Genomic DNA, 25,994 nt, shown 5'->3' on the forward strand with positions numbered 1-25,994 from the left:
ATAACCTATTGTAACATTCTGAGATTTTAACTTTTTGAGAAAAGGAAAAAATGCATTTTATATATCATATTATTATGTAATATAAATCCATTTTTAATTATATAACTCAGCATCACATATATTCAATGAGCTTTTTTTTTTTCATTTTAAGAGAAAACTTACTAGATGAATTACAATTTTAACACACTCCCAATTTGGACTCTGAAAATATGCATTGCTACTTTAATAACTGGTTTTAATTAAATACAACTTTATTCTCTTAAACATCTAAATACAGAGGCCTTATGATTCAGGTCTAGAAAAAAAGAAGTCCTGAATTTTAATCCTCTCTCTGCTATTTATTAGCAAGTAACCTTGGACACCTTAAATTTTTGTGCTTCCCATTTCCTCATTTGTAAATGGTGACAAGAATGGTTCCTATGTAATAGTGTTTTTTCTATCAAATGATATAAAATGTATCAGATACATAGAACTGTGCTCAGTAAATATTAGCTGTGTGTCAAGATTTGTCAATCAAAAAAGGAAAAAAATCCATACTTCTGTATTTTTTTTTCCAAAAATAATATATGTATAACAATAGTCATTTCAACATCATTAATATTTGTTGATTAGGCATCGTTCAGCATATTTTAGCCCTTTGAATGTTATTTACTGTATAGAAAAGAAAATAGATGTATTAAGTATGGGGATAAATATTAAATTCTTCATATTGCTCTCCTTGTGCATTTAGGCTTTCTTTAACGCTTTTGTAAATTCCTCAAAAGTGTACTTTGTTCCTCTGCTATTTATATCAACAAAAAGGTTAATTATCATTATCTCAACTTCTGTAAAAGATTATCATTTGAGTGTAAAGTCAAATGAATCATCACTAATACTTCTTTAGGGAATCAAGTCATTTCTCATTCTATCTGGCAGAAGTGCCTTCAATACATCTGAAGATGGTCATTTGAGTTTACTTAAAGAATACTTCAAAGACAAAAACCATAGTTTTTTACAGATTTGTCACAATTTATCAAATACTTTACAATAACTTTCTATTTCTTTCAAGTTACGGGTGAAAAAAAACCACCACACCACCACCACCACGACAACAAAACTAACATCCAGGGAAAAGGACTTGATCCAGAGGATTATTTTATTCTGTATCTGATCAAAAATACTCGATTCAGGAACAAGTTAGTGGCAAAAAGCTGCCCCATTGACTAACCTCTTTTTAAAACGAATTTTACTTCTGTTCAAGAATAATAGGTTTATATACTAAATTCATTTATTTTAAGACAAAGCAGAAAATAAAAGTAGAAAAACTTTGGTTAAATTAAATTACCTCACCAATAATACTGCTTCAAGTCACAAGCACTAATATATTATCTAAAATGAAATTTCATTTAGAACTCTGGGACTGTAAACAAAAATTTCTAGGTGCTATGGGTTCTCATGTCTAAGAAGGCAAACATTCAATCTATGACAGATAGTGAATACATATTCAAAATGAAATGTTCTCTTGGCTATATTAATATATGTTATAGATATTAATATCTGAAAATACTAATCTTCCATTTTTGAATTCTTATTTGAAAATTTTTAGTTGATATATACTTTGTTTAGAAACAAAATAGAAATTTTGCTAGTGGTGATGACTAAACACTTTTTTCCCCATATACCAGCAATATTTTCACACTTTGCATTAGTGTGGTACTTTGTTACACTTGATGAAGGAATTTTATTTAAAAATTGTGCTAACTATAGTCCATAGTTTACATTACTCTTCACAGTTTGTGTTGTACAGTTTTGTTTTTAAAATTTTTATTCTAGTAACATATATACAACCTAAAATTTTCCATTTTAACCACATTCAAATATATAATTCAGTGGTGTTAATTACATTCACAGTGTTGTGCTGTCATCATCACCATCCCTTTTCAGATCTTTTCCATCACCCCAAACAGAAATTCTGTACCAATTAAATATTTACTTTCCATTCCCTACCCCCACCCTGGCCTCAAATAGTATAAACACTTATTTTGGCATCCATGTTTCTCATCATTGCTTAAAGACAAAAATCATAGTTTTTTATAGATTCATCACAATTTATCAAATGCTATTCAACTTGTAAACCATTGATGTCAATAAAAGAAAAGGGATGTGACTTCCAAGGCTTCAGTGTGCAAGGCAATCGGAGTGTTCTTAAAGTAAACACTTTAAACCACTTGATTTCAACTTTGGTATGATACTTGTTTGCTGAATTTAGGGGGAAAAAAGTTAAGAGAGGAAATAATATGTTGGTATGTCTTAAAATGAAATGCTTCTTTATTACATGGAAAAGGAAAAATAATAACACAATAGACTGGGCTTTGTCTATTGTAGAGGGTTGAGCCCTCTACCATAGGTTTTACCCTTGGGAAGACGGTTGCTGCAAAGGAGAGGCTAGGCCTCCCTATGGTTGTGCCTAAGAGCCTCCTCCTGAATGCCTCTTTGTTGCTCAGATGTGGCCCTCTCTCTCTGGCTAAGCCAACTTGAAAGGTGAAATCACTGCCCTCCCCCCTACGTGGGATCAGACACCCAGGGGAGTGAATCTCCCTGGCAACGTGGAATATGACTCCCGGGGAGGAATGTAGACCTGGCATCGTGGATGGAGAACATCTTCTTGACCAAAAGGGGGATGTGAAAGGAAATGAAATAAGCTTCAGTGGCAGAGAGATTCCAAAAGGAGCCGAGAGGTCACTCTGGTGGGCACTCTTACGCACAATATAGACAACCCTTTTTAGGTTCTAAAGAATTGGGGTAGCTGGTGGTGGATACCTGAAACTATCAAACTACAACCCAGAACCCATGACTCTCGAAGACAATTGTATAAAAATGTAGCTTATGAGGGGTGACAATGGGATTAGGAAAGCCACAAGGTCCACACTCCACTTTGTCTAGTTTATGGATGGATGAGTAGAAAAATAGGGGAAGGAAACAAACAAACAAACAGACAAAGGTACCCAGTGTTCTTTTTTACTTCAATTGCTCTTTTTCACTTTAATTATTATTCTTGTTATTTTTGTGTGTGTGCTAATGAAGGTGTCAGGGATTGATTTAGGTGATGAATGTACAACTATGTAATGGTACGACTTGTTTTGTATGACTGCGTGGTATGTGAATACATCTCAATAAAATGAAGATTTAAAAAAAAAAAAAAAAAAAAGAGCTTGATTTAAAATATCCGTAAACACATATCTGGTGCTTTCTGAGATTCTTCTAATTACTATCCTCACTTTTTATGCATTATTATGATCCCTCAGTCAGAAATAAATGGACATGTCATCTATAATGGTCGCTGAAATTCAGCAACGTCACAGGTTTTTCTGAATGTCTTATTTGAACTCAGTCCAGGAGTCCATAGCAAAGATGAAGTAGCTACTTTGCGATTATCCAGTTAGATGACTCAACAAAGATGTCCAAATGGTAGGATCCAACACTCAAGCTACCTTTTTTGTTGTTGTTGGTGATCTGAATTAATTATTAGCTGAAGAATTTCTTAATTCCTTCCTAATATGCGTGATACGGAGATAGCCTCAGAAAAAAAGACGTGGAATAGTGGATGAGGACCTAAGAATTAAACCAAGTTTTACCACTAATCATTACTTTAAAATTAAAATTTAATAAGTAATGAAAATTTTCTATGCCTCAGTTCATCTGGGACATCAGCATTTGCTAATTTATTCTTGCAACAAGATAAGCTACATGTCCATGCTTAATAAATCCTGGACAGGTACAACTGATTTAATAATTCTTTAATCAATATTTTCTCTAAATGGGATTATTTGATTGCATTTGTTTAAAACAAACACAATTTGTGCCACAATTTGCTAATTTTAACATGAAAAAAATAAATTTGTTAATATTATTTTTGTCCCCTGACTTTAATGATTCATGTCTTTGAAACTGCAATTCCTGATTATAATTTCTGTCTTTCATAGTTAACAAAGAAAAGAAAAACAACCCTGACTTTTCCCTACATCATGCCAGAAAACTACCTTTCCTTCTGATCTTTGTAACCCTGGAAACATTATTTAAATTCTCTTTGCATCTCCTCATTTGTAAAATGATGGGGTGAGGGAGAGGAAAGGAACTTTGAGAATGAAATGAGACAAATTGAAAGCATTTGTTATAGTGGATGGAATGTACTACATCCTCAATGAAAATTATTATAAGCTATATCTTGCAATATAGTATTAATAAAATATAGCCTTTCAGTAAATTATTCATAGTATATTTATAGAGTGTGAAATATCTATGGACTTCCAATGAAATTAAATAATTTTAATTTGATATGTGATTTTTTAATGCTAAGCATAAAAAGTCATAAATAATATCTAATGAATTGAAAACATTTTAAAATCACATAGATGATGTTTCCTATAACTCAACTCTACTGTAGATTTATCATTTTAAAAATGCTATGGTGGAGATGATTGATAAGATTTTATAGTGTTTTACAATTAATGAAACATTTTACATCTACAAAAATCCTGTTAGGTAAGCTATTCATGGCATTCGGCTTTATTTGAAAAGTTTTCTTGCTATAATATGAGACATTAACAAAATACTGTCAAAATATTTTGTGCAAAACTGAATGCTTGAAAAACAAAAAAGCAATACAAGGAATAGATGTAAAAATTTGAGAAATTAAGCCAGTTTGCATAGTTCTGAGTGCCTATTGTGATACAGGATGCAGATATCACCATCATATTGAAAAAGTTCATGAAATAGTTATCCAAATTGCTTATGACTCATCCAAGACGATGGAGTTCTCAAATCAACAGTTAAGGATAATTTTATTTCTTTAAATGTCACCATATTCACAAGTTTCTAGTATCTGAATGAATGATTTTATTTTAACTAAAAGAGAACTATGTAACTGAATCAAATAAGGCATCTTAGAAACAGAACCAGGTGGAGAATTAGGAATTCGGGTCATTGATTATGGCTGAGGTAACATGTAGCAACAAAATTACCTTGCAGTGTATATGAAACAATTCAGAAGAACGACTGCTATGAAATTGTTATGGATATTGGGAAATGGATTTGCAATTAGAGAATGGAGAAAAACACATCTGAGATGCTTCAGACTTTTGAATGTTTACATTGAAAGATCCAGTAGTGAATTGTGTTGCTAATGATAATCAACTTAAGAGAAAGAATGATAAAAAGTAAACATTTTGACTTAACATATCCTGTAATATTTCACACTATGATGGCTGATATATATTTGGCTGTTGAATATAAACAATCCATTAATTTCCAAATAAATCAGACAACATGAAGAATTCTAAAAAGTGCCTAAAATTGTACTCATAATTCTTTATCATGCTATAAACTTTAATCCCCAAGCAATCTTAGTTTTCCACTGTCTTTGTATTCTAGAGAGGGAATATTTGCTCTAATGAATGAAATACAGGACCTCTATGATTCAGCAGTATAGCTAATATCTAACTAATAGTTTAACCTTCACTGGAAATTCTATGCCAAAACACAAAATCTGAGTTATAAATTATCAACAGGGAGAAAGAAGGGCCATCTGTTCATTCTACAAATATGTATTGAATAGTAACTATTGTGCAGCATGGCACTAGGTACAATTGGAAATCCAAGGATGTTAAACCATAGCAGGCACCTTCAAGGAACTTTTAGTTTAAAGATAGATTAATAAATAACAGGAGAAAGGGAAATAGTTCTCAGCCAGGGAGAAAAAAAGGTCAAAATGAGGCAATCCTAAGTAGAGGAAAGAGAATATGTCAGAATTGTGGAGATTTGGAAGCCTAAAGTCTATCAACCATTTTCTCAAACATCTTGACGTGGAAGAAGTGGCACATCATAGTAGGCACATGAAGCTTAAATTGAGCAAAATAATTATCTATTGTGTCATTGTAAACTTATAATTAGTTTAAACCAAAAGAAGCTAGCTATATCACACACACAAATAAGATATGGAGCCACAGTGATAAACTGTTGGTTGGCAGTGCTGTTCAAGGACTTTTTTCCTCATATTTCTTTTACCTTTAAGACACTGAACTGTACTCAATAATTCTAAAGTTTAGGCAGGAGAGCAGAATGGCAAGCTAAATTAGGAAAATCATTTAGATGGGCAGAAGGAAAATTCAAACCTTTTTCAAAACTATAAATTGAAATCATTTCTAACTTCTAAGTTACTCTAGGTTGGCATATGAAAAAACAAATTTTTATATATGTAAAAAACACTTATGGGTTTTTATTGGTTTTCTAATTCACTTACCTATTGTTTCACTGCTTGATGTTGTAATTGCTGGAATGGATACTGCTGAATTTGAGAAAACAATGGAAAAAAAATAAGTTTTCAGTGGAGGGAAAATGGTGATTCTTAGACCAACTATGGTCATATATAAAATGGGTCAAGTTGAAATTAGTTTCAAAGAAATTTGATCAATGAATAGATGCCACCAATGAATAAATGACAAAGGTGGATACCAAAACATGAAATATTTTAAAGTATAAAGATCATAAGTAAAAAGTAAAGAACTTAATCATTTTTATATAATTTTTTCAGTCTTCCTCTAAAAATAACGCTTTAAAAAATCTTTCTCAACTTCCTCTAAAAATGTTATTTCAAATGACATTTCAAATGTCATTCCAAAACTCTTAAAAAGGTAGCTTTGCATATTTTAACATACTCTGTTTATTAAGTTGTGAATGGCAGTTATAGCTTACCTGTGCCTGAGCTACTGGTAACCAGTGTAATTGCTACACAAAGGAGGAGAAAAAATATTTGGAAATATATGTTAAAATGCTATTGAAAGACAAGGTTACAAAAGTATTTATTTAGTCATGTTTAGGGATCTCTAGAAGGCAAATAAATGATTAAATCAAATAGTTAAGTTCACTTATCAGATGTTTATTTATATATTTTAATAAATTTTGCAATCTGCTGGCCACTGCTTTAATTACAAATCATCCTAAATTTAAAAATTTCTTAGTATTAATAATAGAGAAAACTGTAACTTATTTTCAAAGATTTAACATAGAATTTTATGTAGCCACTTTCTCCAAATCAGTGGTAGGCAGAATTTTCTTTTTAAGAGAGATAACCTCTGTATAGAAACCTCTTCATTCATATTACAATTAAATGTAGAGCCTGCTATTTAACATGGGCATTTAGGAAATGAATAAATGGAAAATAACAAATTTTAAAAAGGGCCAAAATGACTGAATTGCAAATTCAGTTTGTTGCTAGTTTAGAAGCTAAAAAACTCTTAAGCATTTTTTTTACCTGCTTTGGTGCTTAATGTTGAGGTAGCTCTTGTAGTAGAAGCTGTGCAGGAAAGACAATATTTGTGAAAATAAATTACTTGAGTAATTTTTGCTGGGAAATTTTGCTCAAGAAAAGTTGCCATGAACTAAAATTAAAATTTCTGAAATTGTGTGCAAAGGTGAAGTGACAAAATAGCTGTCCATTTAAATCAATAAAAGTAACACTATATATTTATTGTATGCCCACCAAGAACAACTAATTACTTTCTGTTTTTTTACCACTTAACCAAAATCTCACAGAAATTTTATAAGTGCTATTTATGAGCCAAGAAGCAAGGTTTGGAGCCTTGACATATGGTAACTTAGCTTCAGATAAGTGATCAATAATATCCAAAATTTAAATAGCATTCTACTGAAGATCACAAAACTTGAAATACATTATCAAAACCTAAGACTTTCAATCTTCTGTACTCTCTCTTAATTGACTCTACCTCTAAATAACCAGAAGGAAATAAAATTCCTCCTTTGAATAACACAAGACAAGAATTTTTTAAGTGTACTAAAGCAATTCTAAGTATGTCATTACTGCCAGTAAATTAAATGTCCCCAAACTAAAGTTAAACTGCATTTTACCCAGAACTCTTGAATGGACATAATTGAAAAGACCTTATGGCTTAAAAAAAAAAATACATTATTTGAGAACAATGAATTAACTATTTTTATTTCTATGTTTTCCAAATATCCCCCAGTTTGATCATGATTTAAAAATATTTGCTTCACAGAAGATTGTGTTTCTTTCTATTTCATTCCACTTAATTCCAATTATCATTGAAAAATGTCAAATTTTGAATGATGATATTTAGCATATAAGCATATACTATTTATTATATCTTCCAATCATATTCCTAACCTAATTCATAGGAACATAATGGAATAACATTTTAACATATTTTTGGAGTAAGTGCTAATTTCAGTTTTAAAATTTTGTTTCTGTATGTTTACCAGCATATCTTTCACAGGCATAGATTTTGTTGGAAGCTATTTAGAGGATTATTCACAAAAAGAAATCATAAAAACACACCTAAAACATAACAATGATTTTACCTGCAAATGTTGAATTTAGAGAGCCTGTGTCTGAAATAATCATAAATTACTATTATTGACAGAAATAAAAAAATCTTGGAAAAAATTCTAGATCTCATTATCTATGAGTTATCTGTCTCTTTTTTAAAGTTTACTTCTTGTAATTTCTAATACAAAAAAAAAAGGAGAGCTCATGTATTCTTTTGAAGCTTGCTGAGATTTATTTTAAGCATGTGTCTCTCATGAGTGATAGTTCAAGTATTCAATTATTTCTATTGATCCTCACCTTCTACTCCATGTCTTCATTAAAGTATCTTGACTGATTCCTCAGTCCCTTAATTCACAGAATCTGCACATGGGCCAGGGCACACTTGCCGGAGAAGAACCACTCATGTGTACAAGCCATTGCCCTATCTGCCTATCATTGAGACTGCCTTGGCAGCACTGGTTTAGAAAAGTGACCCAACATGATCACATTTGGATGGGATTGTCCTATTCCACTGAGGGGCAGTCTAAACCATTAAGTAACTTCTCTGGTTTTGATGAAAAGAACAGCCCCTTATCTCATCTTTCCTAAATCTGTCAGTAGAAAATATGATGACTTACCACTGCACTTCAACTCCCCTGCAATGCAATAGCTGAAAATCAAATTAAAAACAAGAAAGACATTGAAATTCTCATTCCTAATGATATACATCTCACAAAGAAAAGAAGAACAACACATTTAGCAATGAAAATCAACACAGAACCAAACTAAAGACAACAGTAAATAATTTTTCCCCAAAAGCATGCTATCAATTCAAATTGCCTTTTTTGTGTGTACTGTTTTTCCTAATAATTTCACTGAGGAGTTCTTGGGACCTCAAAGGATATTTTACAATCAGGCGGTGAACTTAGTTCTTGGATTTTCAGTTTCAAATATTGCTTTGTTTGATGGTCATGCTTCTCTCACATGACTACATCTATTTTTTTCTATGTGACTATCTGAGAGCCTATAATCATGATCTTACATTTATAGATTGAAAATTTTTTAGCCTAATACACTAGTGGCATTTTCTGCACTGCCTTCTGCATTATTAAGTATATTAGAAAGCCATTTGTTGATACGTGGCTTTCTGAAAATACAAAATAACAAACATAATTGAGATAAAACTGAACATAAAGCTGACCTCATTTAAAAATGACTTGGTTAATAAACATAAAGATTAGATAGATAGATAGATAGACAGACAGACAGATAGACACATAGATGGATGATAGGCAGATAGATGAAGTGGGGGTAGGGATTGATTTAGTTCTAAATGAAAATGCAAGGGACAGAATTTTGTTTTGGAAAGTTACTAGAGAATGTACCATGTTCTTCCACAATTATCTTCGATAATGCCCCCTGCTGGTATGATATCATTATAGAAGCAGCTGCATTCAGATAAATTGACACATTTCATGGTGTTCTCATCCAGATAAGGAGCACTGTCCGGGCATTTGGCATAACAACCTGTATGTAAAAATTACCAGCAGTTCATCTCTATTTTACTCATCATACCATATTATATATTTGTAAAATTACTTAAATGGTTCCACGTGCACAGTCAATAGAAGATGACTTCACACTCATAATGAAAAATATATAAATGGAACAGGGTTCAGAACATTTTACATTGAAATACTAACCTAAGAACTCAAACATTTTTCTCTAAAATGTTTCCTAAAGTTTTTTTTTTAAACTAATTTTCTTACTTCAATGCCAGGCATGATGTTAATCATAATACAGGGTGTTGGTAAACACTGTCTTGTAATGTTAAAGTCAGTTATAAATGTCTGTTTTTGCATGGGTAGATGAAGATATAGCAATCATAATAAAATAAGCTGAAAAGATCCCAAAGCCTAAGATTTAACAACAAGATGCAACTTTTGGGAAGTTTGCGCATCATCTTGTTTATTTGGAATTTCTTTGTTTCTCTTCTAAAATATATAATGCTAAGAAAAACATGCTGTTTAAATAATTTGAAATGCAGTAAATTGAGCTTTATTTAAGAGAGACTATTAAATGTTGCTTGCTGAAACTGCACTCTCATCAAACTACGTTGTCTAATGAAAGGTATAAAAATTTTGCAATAGGATCACTTCCCTCCCTTGCTCTCTTCCTCTCTATTTACTTCTATTAAACAGAGAATTTGTGACTAAAGAAAATATTTCTAATGCAGAAATATAAATGTCATGATAAATATAAATGGCCATTCATCAAATTATAATAAGTAAGACACTTATTTGGGTGAAATAATTAAATATTTTCCAATTAAAACACAGTATAATTTGCACTACTTCATATATATTATTAAAATATATCTTACCTTCTAAAAGTGCAGAAAATTTCTGTCCAAGGACCTGATCTTTGCATGTTTTTGCAGTCACTGTACCACAGGGTTCATAATGCCAGCTGTATTCCCCAGGTTCATTGTAATAATCACAGTAGACAGCTATAAATAAATTACATCCAATTACTTCTGTTCAATATACGACAATTTCCCAAAGCAGACTTTCCAGAGTAGACTTTTAAAAAACAATTTTCAATGGTATTAATAATAAACATAGTCTATTCTTGTTTTGGTAAGTTTCATGGCTTTGATATCTAAATTGCCATACAAGCCAAAACAGTTCACAAAAAAATAAATAAAGGAAGGAAGGAAGCATATATAGTTCAAAATAGCGCTTTCCTTTGACATCTCACACTAATGTCAGTATGAAGTAGAAAGCTAAACATTAATTTTCCCATTTTAAGACACTTTAGTTTATTGTCTAGATTCATTATTTTAATGTTCAAGGTTAAATTGGAAAAAAAAATACTCTGGAAAAATTAGGCTTCATTAGTATGAAAATAGTAGGTCCCCAAATGAGGTAATTAAAGATATTTGGTATAATGCTGAGCATATTATTTCAGCATTTCTCGCATATGATATTTGCTCTCATAAAATGTTCCTTTAGAAGGAAAAGAATTGATTGATTTCTATTAAGTTTATCACATTCCATATATATCGAGATTCAGTTAATATTCAATACTCAATTTATATTCAATTTTAAATAGGACTCTATAAAAGTTTTCAAGGAGATATAAATGTAAGAACTTCAACCAAAAGTAGTATGTAAGGTAAATGTTTAGGAATATATGAGTATACCAATACAGGTAACTAGTTCATCGTTCATTGAAGTATGAATTAGAGATATTTTAATCAGCATTCAATTATTTTCTCAGTCAATGCAAGAACTTTGAAAATGACAACTGAACTTAAAGGAATGTGAAAGGTGCTATATTTTTAAAATAGATAGGTTTTCCATTATTAATAAACACACTAACATGTTTTTAAATCTTTCTAAGTACAATAACGTGTTTTACAGAAAATATGAAAGGAAGATTGATGATCTAACAAAACAATGCTATCTAATTACTTTTTTAAAGAGCAACAACAACATATGGTCTTCACTTACGACACAGATTTGGTTTCCTCCATGGGACACAGACTCCAACTGCACTGCATGCCTCTGCGTACATGGCAACAGCAGTGCAGAATCCAAGGTACTTCCCTTCCATGTCACATGCACAGGCTTCTTCAATACAGGCATCATAGTAAGCATTGGGGTCAACCTAGGCAGAGCACAGCAGATGAGTTTCAGGGAGGAAAACCTGGGCAAGTCATTGCTTTCAGAGCAGTGCTACCTTGTTGTGACAGTCTCTGAAGGTGCTGTCCCGGATGATCTCACATTTCCGCACAGCCCAGGCTTTGCAGTATGGGTTTGAGTCACATGGGAAAGTTTGATCTACTGTGTCTGAGCATTCTTGACTTGTTTTCCAACTATTTCCAAATTCCAGTGTTCCAGCAGCTACTGAAGAGTACCGTGTTGTAAAATCATCCTTGAGATCACCATTGTTATTTCCACAAAGACCACACACTTTGCCCTAAACCAGTCAGAAAGGGAAATTTTTTTAAAAAAGTGTTCTATAAGTGGCATACATAGATATACATGGGTATATAAATTGAAATCACTGTTAGGTATATTGCATCATGACTCTATTTTAAATTTCAGACTTTGGAAGGAAACCAGAATCTGTGGATAAGATTCTACTTCCGTTTAATCTGATATATACTATATCATAAAATGATCTAGAATCAAGGTAAATGCCCTAAAAATTAAAAGATAATTGCTTTAGCTAGTTTCAAGTTATACCTAACTAGACTCTTAGATTCTCAGAATATTTTCTCCAAAGAATACATTTTAATTTTATACATGACAACTACCTCAAAATCATATAGTACGATAATCTCAAGTAACCAAACATACTTAAAGTAGAATGTCTCAGGGTTAATGCACTTACTTTTTACCAAGCCCTATAGTTTCTTATTAAATGCCATGGTTTGTGATGAGTTTGAATGGAGGTGGAGGGCTTGTTATGATAGCAGAGACTATCACTCACCATCCTCCCACTCTACATTTATGAGACCCTGCCTCTAATTTTCGGGAAAGAAATGACTTTGCTTCCGCATTAGTGATATACGTACATTCCAGCGTGGATCCAGTATAACAGAGACTCTTGTATTTTTGTCCCAAATCAAGGTAATTCCATTTATAAATTTCAGAATCAAGTACAGACCAATGGTATGTATGGAGTATGCATTCACATTGAGTTCACATTCCTTACTTTCTGTAGTTTTGACTGCTGTGACTTTACCATCTTGCAGGACAACGTTCTGGTCCTATGTATTAAAAGATAGACCCGAAATAAGATCAGTTTTATTTGGCTGCTCATAACCTGGAGAAAAAATAAAGAAAGAAAAATGGTACTATACCTGAAAAGCAACTATGACTTTTCTTGAGCATGTAAGTCCATCTTCACAGCATGGGACACTTTCAGTTAAAATATGGAATGTGCCATTTTCACTGCCACAGTAATCCTTAAAAATTAAAGTATAATTATGGTATATGAATATCATGGACTCAACCACAATATTTGTACCAAACAAATATTTCTTAGAGTGTGACATCTTAAATTCAATAAATCACCATATGCTGAATTATGGAATTTCCAAAAGATAATAGTTCAACGGCATTCATGGGTAGGGAGACTTTGTCCAATATAGTTAACTTTGTTTGACTCTGCCCTTTTGCTATTACTTCTGCAAAAGTTTGGAATTATACCATAGAATATAAATATTTATATTACAGATGTTTGTACTCATTGATTTATTTCTAGCCCCCCCTCAGTGATATATTTGAAACTTGATGGTCAATCAAAGCTAATCTATAAAAAGAAAACAATTCAAATTTCTCCCATTAGATCTTACTTAGGCAGCAGCTTATTTTTAATGTAACAAACATGAATTCTTGAATCAGATCTGGGTTTAAATATGGCATTGTCCATGTACTAGCTTAAGTTGTCTAACCTCTCTAAATCTCAATTCTTCATCTGCATCATGGGAATAATAATATCTACCTTGCACTGTTGTAACAATTAAAAGTAATAAATTATATAATTTGTATGGCACGAAAAGCAATCATAAAATGTTAACCATCCTCATTGCTGCTAGCACAGTTGTTAGCATAATAATAATATCTAACAATGCACACTTAGCATATGTTCCAATGGATGCTCTAATGTCATGTCAAGTAGGGGCTATCATCCCCATTTTACAGATATAGAAAGTGAGACTCAAAGTCACACAGCTGGTAATCAGTAAAGCTAGGATTCAAATTCAGTCCGACTGCCTCCAGAATCAACACTATATTATGTTACATTTTACTGCCTTCTAGAAACAGAATTAATTTTTTTTAATTTTTAAAAATCTCAGTTTTAAGAATAAAACTTCCCAGAGCTCATCTACAAATGAATAATAAGTAAGGAGTACAGAAAAATTGGGATAAAGCACACATAGTTACCTCAAGAAATGAATACTGGCAGAGACCATCAAAGCTGTAACTTTTTCCGTCAAAGGTTCTAACATGACCTTCCCCATAGATGTGGCATGTGGTCTGACATTCATTTTGTGTACACTCCCAAGATCCATTTACACACATACTAAGAGAAAAAAATGACAGATTTGTGGTAATTATATTGTGCCAGAATTTGTTTACTCATATTATTTTTGCAAAGAATTACAAGAAATGTTTCATATTGTATGCATTTTACAGTTGTCTTCAATATGTTGTATGATGTTCATTGCATATAATAGCATATACATTTTCTGTTTTAAAAAGAATAGCATCTTTTTCTAACCATATTTTACCATTATTTTTTTCAAATATCCCAGACTATGACTTGTTCTTTCCCATGGAAATAAGAGCAGATTGTACATTTTATAATATCTAAAACAAATAAAATATTAATCCTTTAATATGCACCATTCATTGCAGCCAACTGAAGTGACACTTCCTTGTTCATATTCTCGTCCACCAAAAGAGCACGGGCAGTCATCAGGAAACACACATTTCCCTTTGGAATTTCGAACCATTCCTACTGGACAATAACACCCACGTTTGCAAGACGAATCTTCCTACAGGAATAAATATAAGTGTCATGAGACACTGCTATAATCACGTCACTTCATCAGAATTTATTTACAACATAAAAATACCAAGTGTACATTTGAAGTCAACATTTGATAAATCAAAATAACATACAATTAATAAAATAATCAAATTTTTTCAACTATACTTCAGTTCCCTTATATCTTGAAACACTTGAAATTTTTTAAAAACTAAACTCTAATACCATGTTACTTACATCAAAATTAGGTATGTTCCGAGTATTACATGTCCTGTCAGTTCTTCTCTGTGCCTTGGGATCACTGCAGTCTACATATTCAGCCCCTCCCGAACAGTTTTCTGCAGGATGAAGAAAGTTGTTATTAATCAAGGATTATTGAAATATTTATTTTATCCAAAGTAGATGTTTTAAATTTGGACCACGATTTTTTTCACTTACGTAAGGTTAAATCGATGGGAATCTGGCAAAGAAGAATTCCATCCTGACAGACACTGGAAACAAAAGGAAATGATACATTTAAATACTAAGTTTCAAGGACAATTTCTAATAATACTGTTACTACGATTTTGACTCCTCATTCATAGGCCAGCTGTTTTATCACACATAGTTAGATGAGACACGGCCCCAAAAGATGCATAAAATGTATCAAATTATAAGATAGAGCCTGAAAAAGTGTTACAAGGATGTACAAACAGATTTCTATGGTCATCAGAGAAAATTTCATGGAAAGTATGGCTTGATCTTGTCGGATGAGTAGACTCAACAGGGAGGAAGACACTGCTGATAAAATGCAAGGCTGCAGTGGCAGGAAAGAAGGAGGGATGTTCAAATGACTCTAAGGGGTCCTCTTTGGGTGGGAGGTAGGTTGCAGGATAGGAAGAAGTGGTAAAAGTAGGTTGAGTCCAGATTGTGAATAATCTTAAATGGCATGCTGGTTTGTCTTTATTCTTCAGTCAACTGTCAGCAATTAAAATTTCTGAGCAGAGAAGTAGCACAGTCAGAATAGCTCTTTAGGTTAGCCACTCCAGCAGCAGTGCAAGAGACAGACAGGGGAAAGAATAGCCAAGAAAGTTATCAAGTAGTGCCTGCAAGAGCTGAAGGGGGTCTGAAATAGGACAGTGATGAAAGGAACCATAATTTGGAGGTGGTAGCCTATGTTTCATTAAAAATTTAACCTGTTGATTCCCCAATACCTACAGAGAAAGATAAAGTTTCATCGTCAAACTCCAACAAGATGCTTTGTGCTCTTTGATGGACAGGGATTGTTACCTATGCTTTCCTTTTAAAATAGCCAAGTAAAATCATTCATTGCTAAATGACAGCTTCATGGAACTAAGGAAAAAAGAAAGCACATCCAAAGATTTTTGCAACAGCTACTGTCTTTCCTGTTATATTGTCAAAAATCCCTAGTTTTGTCTATGGAATTAGAAACATGGACAAATTGCTTTACCCTATACTGCAGAAAGCATAGCCTCCTCATTCACTATAAAACAGTCAAAATTCTTCAACTCTTCAGAGGCTACCTGAGAATGGCCTGGTCACCACCTACATTTCTAGCCAACCCATATGTGCAATACTTTTTCATGCATTTCGTATATCAGCACATTCTGTTTACTTTACTGAAAATCCCTTTCTACACCCCAATGTTTTCTGGCAAAAGATAAATGCTGATCTCCTTTGTGAAGTCTTCTTTAATCTCCTCAGCCAGCAGCCAGCCTTTTCTGCTGCCATATTATGGTATACAAATGTCCATTATAAAAATCAGTACATTGCTTAGCCTGTGAGTCCAAGAAAACACTCATTCATCTTTGTAACTTCAGCATTCAGCACAAGGCCTGGCATAGAGCAGGTGCCTAATAAGTGTTGAATGATGAATACTTACAAGAGAACTAGAAAGCACTGTCTGAATATGAAATCATTTTGAAATGCCTGTATATAGGGGCTGGCATTTTTCTACTAGTATTTAAAACCAGATCAGAGTGGGATAAATCAGTTATTAGAGCCATTAAGACACAGGGGACACTCCAGGTTAATGGAGACAATAACTAACATTAATAAGACATAAAAAGTCAAAATATGAGAGGACTAAAGAAGGCTTCATACTGGCAAAAGACTATCCTCTGGAAAGAACACAGTCCCTTGATTTCAATGTCTTAACAAGTACACATGTATATGTATATAAATATATACGTAGTCTCCATACCATTTATTGTTGTCAATATGGATGACTTTGCCTGCTTGCATGACCTCGTCATTTAGATAGCAGTCACACTTAGATTTCTGAACACATTTTCCTTCATTATTATGGTACATTCCATCAGGGCATGTGCATCCATCAACTGGAACATCTTCTACATCACAGCTCCTATCTCTCTCTGACAGCGATCGGCAAGAACTATTGCAGGCTTTTACGTTGTACTTGAAAACTAGGCCACTTGGACAAGAGTGTTCTGTTGACACCAAGAATAAAAATAGTGAATGCATATATGTACAGGAATGTTATCTATTTTATCTACCTATTACATTTATCTATTAGGATAAATGTCTAATGGAGATGGAGACATGTAAATGGATTTGAGAGAGATTTTAGAAGGTTGACTTGACAGAGCCTGTTGATTGAATGTGGGATATAAGGTGTTCTATATGAGTTATAAGAGATGTGTTTCTACAAAGTTGCATGATGTTTGTTTGTTTGTTTGTGAAAGTTTATTTCTGAAGTGACATTCAAAACAATGCAGCAAATATTTTTAAAGCAAAGCAGGGTTTTATTATATAATAGTTGAGTCCCTAATTTATTTTTACTTTTTTTCTCAGAATAAGGTATTAATGTAAGAAGAGCATTAAAAAATGTATTGGCAGTCAGAACATTGTTTAAATTTCAGCATATAGTGTCATATATATATATAATTCCTGCACTTTCTAATATTTGAATATATTAAATCAAGAGACAAAAAATGCAAGGATTGTTCTAGGATATTAAATAAAAGAAAAACAGAACTAGAAAATCATCTTTGAAAGCACCAAGTACAGATCTGTAAATGCATGTACCTAAACTACACCCCCCCACACACACACACACACAAGACCACCATAATATTAAGATGGAAGTAGAATTATCTAAAACCTTTATCCTTCTTACCACAGAGTCCGGTTCTCCATCCCATTATGTAAGTTTCCTTCTCAGCACATGCTTTCACATAGTTGCCTAACATTGTACACAGGCAATCTTGGCTTTTTTCACAGGTGCAAGTATATTTTTTACATTCCTTTAAAATAAGAAACACATTTACATTGCATTATGGAGATATTGAGAGGAGCAGGTAATCTGAGTATGATAATTCGGTTCATAACCATTCTTCTACCCTGAAAATTTGTCTTTGAAATCTTTGGAATTTTTTTTCAAAAATCTGCAAAAAAGGATAATTATTAAACAGCTGTCAAAGAATTTAGAACATGTGGAAATAAAAAATTATTCAAAAATTTTTCTCATTTGGGGTTATTTATGGTACCACTTACCATTATTTTCTGTTAGTATATCTAACACTTAAATAAATCAATGTAAACATTTACCTTAGTCCATTGGCAATGGTTGTTATTTGAAAAATTGTTAATGCCTCACATTTCTATTGACATCATACAAAGTATTTCTCAAAAAGAGCTGTTAAATGCTAAGCTCTTACATACCTCAAGATAAGATTTAGGATTCACGATAGGATGGCAAGAAGCAAAAGGCCCATGTGAATCAAGAAGAATTGCACAGTGCTTTTCAGCATACTTTTCTGCAAGAAAATTAATGTGCCCAAAATTATTACCAGTAATGCCATATTTTTAATTAAATGAAAAAGTGAAAATTTATAACAGAGTTCTGCCTTTATGTATTAAAATAATGGTGTTTTTAACAGTGTTTTACTATAATAAAAATAATTCTTAGTTCCTATGTTCAAAAGTAATTTGATACAATCATAAACGGCTTACATTAAGAGGGAAAATCTTTACTAGCCTTTGGACTTTTATCTGAAATGCAGTTTCTATATAAATATGGGAATAAGTGGGCCAGATTACTTCTTAGGTGCTTTTTAACTTTGAAATCTATTTATGCCTAATTATGACAAGTTGTTAGATGAAGTCATCACAAGTTTTTTTTTTTTTTTCCCCTTCCCTGGAAGCTCACACAGGTGTCTCTGAAGGTCATCCATTAGGACAACCAGCATCAGTAATTTAAACACACTGATTTTATTTTTTTTAAAAAGTGCTGAATTGATATCTGATTGGTTTATAAATGAAAAATATAGCCTCTTGAGTAGCAAGCAGATTTGCAAATGCTTAAAGATGATGACCAAGACTGGGGACAAACACTGCTAAATTTTTAAAAACTGTCTGTTGATTGGTCATCAGAAAGCAATAAAAGAAGCTGACTAACTCTATTAAAAGGACTGAGGCGAATTATTTTTTAAATTTTGACTAAATGGCTACCAGATACTACCACTTTTATGAAAACATTACTACCAGTTTCTTCAAATACTGTTTAATTTTCTGTATTTTGTTTTATCAAGTTAAACAAAATATTGAAAAGTAAATTTAATTCATCTGATTTATATATTACTCAAAAATTTTGGCTTATAGTCTGCTTAACATGAATTGGCTTAGTTTCTTATGAGATAACCAATCTTTTTGCCTACTCTCATGTTAACTGCATTTTCATTGCAACAATCCAATAACAAAATATCATCATAATTAATGCCCTGAAATATGTATTCTCGTGTTTTTGCTAATGCTTCTATCAACTCATTTTTAAAATCACGTAAGTAGATGAAACTTTCAAAGTTTTGCTTTAGTAATTTTTAAATATTATTATAAGCTGATCAGACTATTTGTTTCAAATACATGGATTAATTTAGAAAGAACTAACTAACAAGTTGACATGGTGTATTTTAATTTAGCTCCCATGGCATTCCTTCCTTATCTCTGTATATATAGTAAGTAACATAAAATAAAGCATTCATTAAAATCAACAATACTAGGGGAGCAATCAAAGCAAGGACTTGGATTCAAAATACTTGGATTCTGACTTTATCCCTCACCTGTATTAAGAACACCCTTTGGGCCTTATTATCAACTTCCACATTAATGGGGATAGCAACATCCACCAATATCCCTCGTGAGTTCTCGTGAGAATAAATGGAGCCAACATTGCAAAAGTCTTTGGTAAGCTAGAACCCACCAAATAAGTGTAAAGTTTTATTAATAAGATCTGTATTTGTGGCTTGTTATAACTGTTATACACCATAGCAGGGGTTAGGAGACCTGGATCCAGCTTCAGCTCTGTCATGAAGTGGATGCAGCTATTTGGGTGAGTCTCTCTATGTCTATCAATGATCATTTCTGCAACTAAATTAAGGGAGCACGATTAATAGATCAGTTGATCTCTGAAGTCTAGCCCTATGATTCTATATCTATGGGGAAAACGTATGAGGCAGGAAAGAGTGGGTATAGGAAAAGTTTACTGAGATGACCCTCCAATCAAAGATGTGTTTTATCAGTTTTAGGAAGAAGAAAATATCCTTTCTCATTCTAGAGTACACTCAGCCAGCCAGACTGCTTCTCAGTTGTGTCCTCTAAAACTGGGACAGTACAAAAAGCACAAACTAAAACCAGTATTATCTGATATACTCAAATTACTAGAATAAGTACATAATTCCTGACACCAAATGTTTAATTACAGAGTTTGATGTTCGGTTGATATTACCTTTTTCAATACTGATGCATGAAGCTGGGTTTCCTTTAGGACAAGGCATCATTTGCCAAGAATTAGCAAATGCCTGAGAGGTCTTCTCCAGTATATTCTGACTTGACATGAAATCATCCTCTGCTTTGTTGTTGTAGGATCCACAGAGTCCTGTACAATAGCACAGAACAGAGTTTAACATCTCACCTACTCAACCTTTTGGATTCATAGCCTCACTTCATACTCAGTTCTTTGATCATATCAAAACCTGTAGAAGCTGCTTGAGAATATGTCTTGGTTATTTTTTATACATATAAGTAAAGTTTTATGACACTTCAGATTAATATCCTCATCTCATTCAAATTCCAAGAGTGCAGACACACCATGTACCATAGACACTAAGTTTTTCCTGTATGTTGTAGCTTAACCTCTTTCAACAATTTAGTAGGAAGTATGTTTACAATTAGGAAGCATGCACATTTTCTGTTTTGGTGTGGAGAGTTAAATCAAATTAAGGGCTTTCTGACCTGGACTCTTTTGAACCATGAGTTACAGTTTTACCCTATGTATAAATAAGTCACTTTCTCAAACAAAAGTATATTGCCAAGGCATGGACCAGCTATAAACTAATAGCTCTTTGGGGGGCTTGCCATAGTTTTTTGTTTTGGTGCATTCTACAAACCTTTTGGGAATAGATTTTGTAATAAATACAGCTGCCTTTACTATGAAAAGCAAGTTGGAACTGTTTGACTACAAAGTGGAAGGAAAGTTTAAGTCAGAACACCTCATGGTTCAGTGTCATTAATAGAGAGACAATCTGAAATTACAATAAATATCAGTCACATTAGAATCTTGAGCATAAAAAGAAGATATCCAGTGGTCTTACCTACAGTGTCTGTAAACTGGTTGGGTGGCATGGAAACATATAATTGCATCGTAGGATGAATTTGTATTTGCATTTTTACATGAAAGTATGTTTCTACTTGAAGGTATAAGGAAGATGCATTGAAGATCTGTACTTCTGTTGAAACAATTAACATTGATTAATAATAATTTGGTAAACTCCGAAACCTTTAATATCTGTTCAAAAAATGAATTAATGCATCTTAAACTTATTTTTAAATGCGATTAAACTTACCTGGGTAGTAGTTACCTTGATTTCTAATCTTGTCATTTGTGACTGTGCCATCTCTGTTGAATATGTATTTGTCAACTGAAACAGACTAATATTTAAAACAAATCATTAGTTCATATTCATTTATTATATTGATTTAGTGCAACTTTGTGCCATAAAACATGTTTAATTTGATCCAATTAATGTATGTGTGTACATATATATGTGTGTGTTTATGTATAAAGGTGTATAGATATATATGTATAAAATATAGAAGATTTTTAAAGCATTTCTCCAGCTTTGTGCCTCATTGTTTCTCATGTCAACACTATGAGGTAGATTGCAAAGGAATCTTCATCTCCAATTTGTAATTAAGGAAACCGAGACCCAAGAAGTTAACTTAGATTTCCAAAGCTCAAAACAGTTTGTAAATGCCAAAGTCAAACTAATTGTCCTTTCTTCTCCTTTAGGGCTATATCCACTTATTCTGTGGATTCTCACTACATGAAATTCTAAACAAATGGTACTGCTTTCTTAAATGATCCATAAAGATTAATAATTTAATGAACAGAGAAGGTTGATCTCTAATTAGCATATTAATCCTATGTCTATAGTAATTCTGATATACTTAAAGATCCTTGGGTCTGTTCATTTCTTCCAGAAATTTTATCCATTTTCTGTGCAATGCTATTTATGCTTTACAATTTACAGAACATAACCTTATTCCTCAACCTCAAAAATTCTGAATTTGTGAAATAATTGATTACATTTTTTCATGAGTAAATTTAGGAAGCTGATTACTTACGGAATTCAAGAGAAGAGTAACACTGTTTAAACATGTTCCAGCTTGACCATTTGGACATGGACGAAGCTCTACACTTACAGACCAATCTTCATCCTGTTTAAAAAAAATGTGCATTTTGTTATAATGTATATAAAATATTATTTATCATATGCTCTTACGATGCGATTCATTCACAAGAAATGTTTGAATTCTTAAATATGCATAATTCCTACATACAATCTGCTCTATAAAAGGAAACCTAGTTTGGTTAATGGTACAGTCTCAGTATCTGCCAAGAGCTTACTAGTTGGTCCAAGTACCTTGTGTAGCTATATTTACATAGCCTATGGTATGATGGATTTTCAAAGTCATCATTTTTTTCTTTTATCTTTACTTTTTATCTTCACCTCAAAGAACTGTGCTGCATTGTGGTAACCAATAGAAATTTAAGGTATCATAACTTGTTCATTCTCAGAACCATCTACAATCTCTATCTAAATCCAGGTTTTACAGTAATAGTATAAATTATGTTTAACTCTCACTTCCAGTTCTCATTTAAAGGTCTAGAAATCTCTAATCTATAAGAAACAAACATTCCAAATGTTTCGGCATATTTCCCTCTCAGTTTAAAAGAGGAGGGTAAAAAGAAGGAAAGATAGAATACATTGGTAGTCAATCAGGTTTATTTCAAAAAAACTGACTTTTAGTAGCAGCAACCACACTTTGCAGATCACTGGACATTGACTCACATTTCCCACATAAGGATTCACAAATTTTGCTCATCTATCTTCTCACCAGGAAGATGAAATAAAATGTCTTATTCTTATGCTAAACATGTTTTTTTTAAAATTCAGATTAAATGTTTTAATATTGAAAAGAATTTAAATATGAATATAGCATCTACCATGCTGTCAATATTATAAAATGAGAATTAAAAATAAATTTAAAATAATAATGATGAAAGAGTAAAATGTTTCATGGTAAAAGATTGTTTAGCTTGAAGCACAAGTGAACACATGCAAAGAAAAGTAGAAGAATGAAATAATTTTCCAGTGTTCTTAAAGAATTACTAATGAAGAGGTGTTTTTATGTTTTGACAAAGATTTTCCAAGGTATCAGGTGATACTGATTGTCAATATCAATATATGACAGAAAACAGTTGCTGAAAGGTGTAATCATTAATTGGATTTCCATTTTGAATGTTTAAATGGTAATTCTAAGTGTAGACTGTGTTTTAAATTGGTCAAGAAAATGTTTGTTGTCTATGTCAGTTTTCTCAAGTGTTCCGAGCTATTACATACATGAATGGCCAAGAAGTGACAGTTTCCAGGATGGTTGTATTTGACTCCATCAAAGGTGGTAAATGAACTTCCTTCTACCTTACATCTTCCAGGACATAATGCTTCCGTGCAAGACCACTTAGCTTCTTGGCATGTGCTGTTGAAATTAAAGATTATGTTAAACGTCATGCTTTTCTCAATGACAAAAGTAAATATCATAACATTAAAAAAAACACAATTTAAAATAAGATATTTGGCCTTTATTCCCAACCCATCCTAGTTATGATAAAATGTCTTATTGACAGTGGTATCTTGGTATTTTAAAAGACTTGAATTCCATTGACTAATAGAAGACGTCTGCTTCTATTAAACTGGATTTCAGGGGTTTATTATTCAAATGGAATACATTTCATTATTAGTCTTAAAACCCCTGTCACACACCACGTTATAGACCTGCACTGTCCTATGTGCACAGCCACATGTGACTACTGAGCATTTTAAATGTGACTAGTCCAAATTGTTGTCTGCTATAAAATACACACAGACCTCAAACATGAACTATGAAACTAGAGTTCAACAATCTTTTCTTAACTCTTTTATATTAATTACCCATTGAAATAATATTTTAGAGATATTGGGTTATATAAAATACACTATTAAAATTAATTTCGCCAGTACCTTTTTACTTTTTTAAAACCTGGCAGCTAAAAAACGTTAAACTATATATATGGATATATATGGACATATATATATATGGATATATATATGGATATATATTTGGCTAGCATTATATTTCTCCTGGACAGTGTTGTCATAGACGTTCAATAAATCATAGCTACTGCTATTCATCATTCTTATTAACATATCAATACTGCAGTAACAAAACGTTTCCTAGTTATAGAGATAAATATGGTATAAATAATATTTTTTTCACTAAGACAGATTATTTCACCACAAGTACACAGTACTTTCTAGAAGAGTCCTTTGCAATTTTGCAGAAATTTGGAGTTCCGAAGAAAAGCTGTAATGTAAGGTCAGTCTATTGTTGCTGAACTCAAAAGGAAGAATCATGCTGATATTCAATTAAAAGAGAAACAATCTACACTAAGTTTGGGCACATACTCAGTATTAAATATACTATTTATTTTCACCAATACAGTCACATACATAAATTATTTGAAAAGTGTTGGGTTGTTTCTGATCGCACATTTTACTCAGCGCTCTTGGCAGAATTAGCGTCATTATTGTTTCATTGTTGTAAGCAAACTTTGATATTACACTTTGTTCTATGTTTGCAATTACTAATTGGATTACTATTCAAAACACTATTGCAAACAGAGAATAACATTATTTTTAAAAAGCACACAGAGAGCTTATTTTTTATAAAATTAAATGAACACTAATCCTCCTCAAAAGAAAAAAGAAAGACAAAACGTCAACAACCCAGTAAATGCAATGTAACTGCTTTTTATTTTGGAAAAGTTTGCCTTAATGGTGCATTTAGGAACATTTTTGAATTGCATAAAAGTACTACTATTAGTTCACCATTAATACAATATGGATAAAAGCACACACATACCACTGAGAACCACAAGGACCTTCTCGGACTTCTCCCGGTTGATACACCTTTCCGTTAGATTCACAGGGACAATCATCCTTTAATACACATTGTCCTTTCTCTCCAATATCATCCAAGAGATAACCTAGAAAATGTTATACAAGATTCATCTCAAAACTATGTAAATATCAGTAAATTGTCAAGCAGCATTTTGTGAAATCAGTCTTTAGCTAGTTTCTATAAGTGTAACTATGTTTTTAAAATGGTGATTTCTTTTTTAAGCAAGTACTCCCAGCTTGAAGACTGGGACAAGTAAAGAAAATAATTTTCTGAGCCTGGGGGCCTTCTCCATAGGGCAGTCCTATTGTGTCCTATATGTCTAGAGAACGATCTGTGGATATCAGGGATCTTGAGTACTGTGGAGAGAGAAACACCACGCATTCACTTTCAAAATCTCTCTAGTCCAGTTTCCGTTTGAGGTGATGAAAAATTTTGGTAATAGATAGTGGTGATGGTTGCACAACAGCATGAATAGAATTAATACTGCTGAATTGTATTCTTAGAAAAGGTGAAAATGTCAAATTTTATGTTTTACATAAGTTACCACAATAACATTTTTTTAAAAAAGTCTCTCTAACCCTCCTAT

General features: G+C 32.4%; 1 protein-coding gene across 1 annotated transcript in view; it reads right to left on the reverse strand.

Annotated features, from left to right (window-relative positions):
- The window catches only part of LOC119542845 (mucin-19-like), a gene marked incomplete at its 3' end in the record, with an annotated part of 64,223 nt that overhangs the window by 13,298 nt on the left and 24,931 nt on the right, over positions 1-25,994 (reverse strand). Inside the window, exons 14-36 of the mRNA XM_037847474.1 lie at positions 25,370-25,493; positions 23,812-23,947; positions 22,532-22,624; positions 21,751-21,835; positions 21,499-21,633; positions 20,634-20,783; positions 18,572-18,666; positions 18,027-18,153; positions 17,091-17,337; positions 15,326-15,378; positions 15,125-15,225; positions 14,743-14,894; positions 14,281-14,419; positions 13,194-13,298; positions 12,906-13,100; positions 12,065-12,304; positions 11,836-11,992; positions 10,704-10,829; positions 9,706-9,847; positions 8,959-8,990; positions 7,289-7,330; positions 6,730-6,762; positions 6,278-6,322 (exon numbers count right to left, since the gene is read on the reverse strand). Coding sequence (XP_037703402.1) covers positions 6,278-6,322; positions 6,730-6,762; positions 7,289-7,330; positions 8,959-8,990; positions 9,706-9,847; positions 10,704-10,829; positions 11,836-11,992; positions 12,065-12,304; positions 12,906-13,100; positions 13,194-13,298; positions 14,281-14,419; positions 14,743-14,894; positions 15,125-15,225; positions 15,326-15,378; positions 17,091-17,337; positions 18,027-18,153; positions 18,572-18,666; positions 20,634-20,783; positions 21,499-21,633; positions 21,751-21,835; positions 22,532-22,624; positions 23,812-23,947; positions 25,370-25,493 — 2,754 coding nt within the window. The remainder of the gene's footprint in view (positions 1-6,277; positions 6,323-6,729; positions 6,763-7,288; positions 7,331-8,958; positions 8,991-9,705; positions 9,848-10,703; positions 10,830-11,835; positions 11,993-12,064; positions 12,305-12,905; positions 13,101-13,193; positions 13,299-14,280; positions 14,420-14,742; positions 14,895-15,124; positions 15,226-15,325; positions 15,379-17,090; positions 17,338-18,026; positions 18,154-18,571; positions 18,667-20,633; positions 20,784-21,498; positions 21,634-21,750; positions 21,836-22,531; positions 22,625-23,811; positions 23,948-25,369; positions 25,494-25,994) is intronic.

The sequence above is a fragment of the Choloepus didactylus genome, chromosome 8 (assembly GCF_015220235.1).
Source record: "Choloepus didactylus isolate mChoDid1 chromosome 8, mChoDid1.pri, whole genome shotgun sequence".
Taxonomy (NCBI): Eukaryota; Metazoa; Chordata; class Mammalia; order Pilosa; family Megalonychidae; genus Choloepus; species Choloepus didactylus.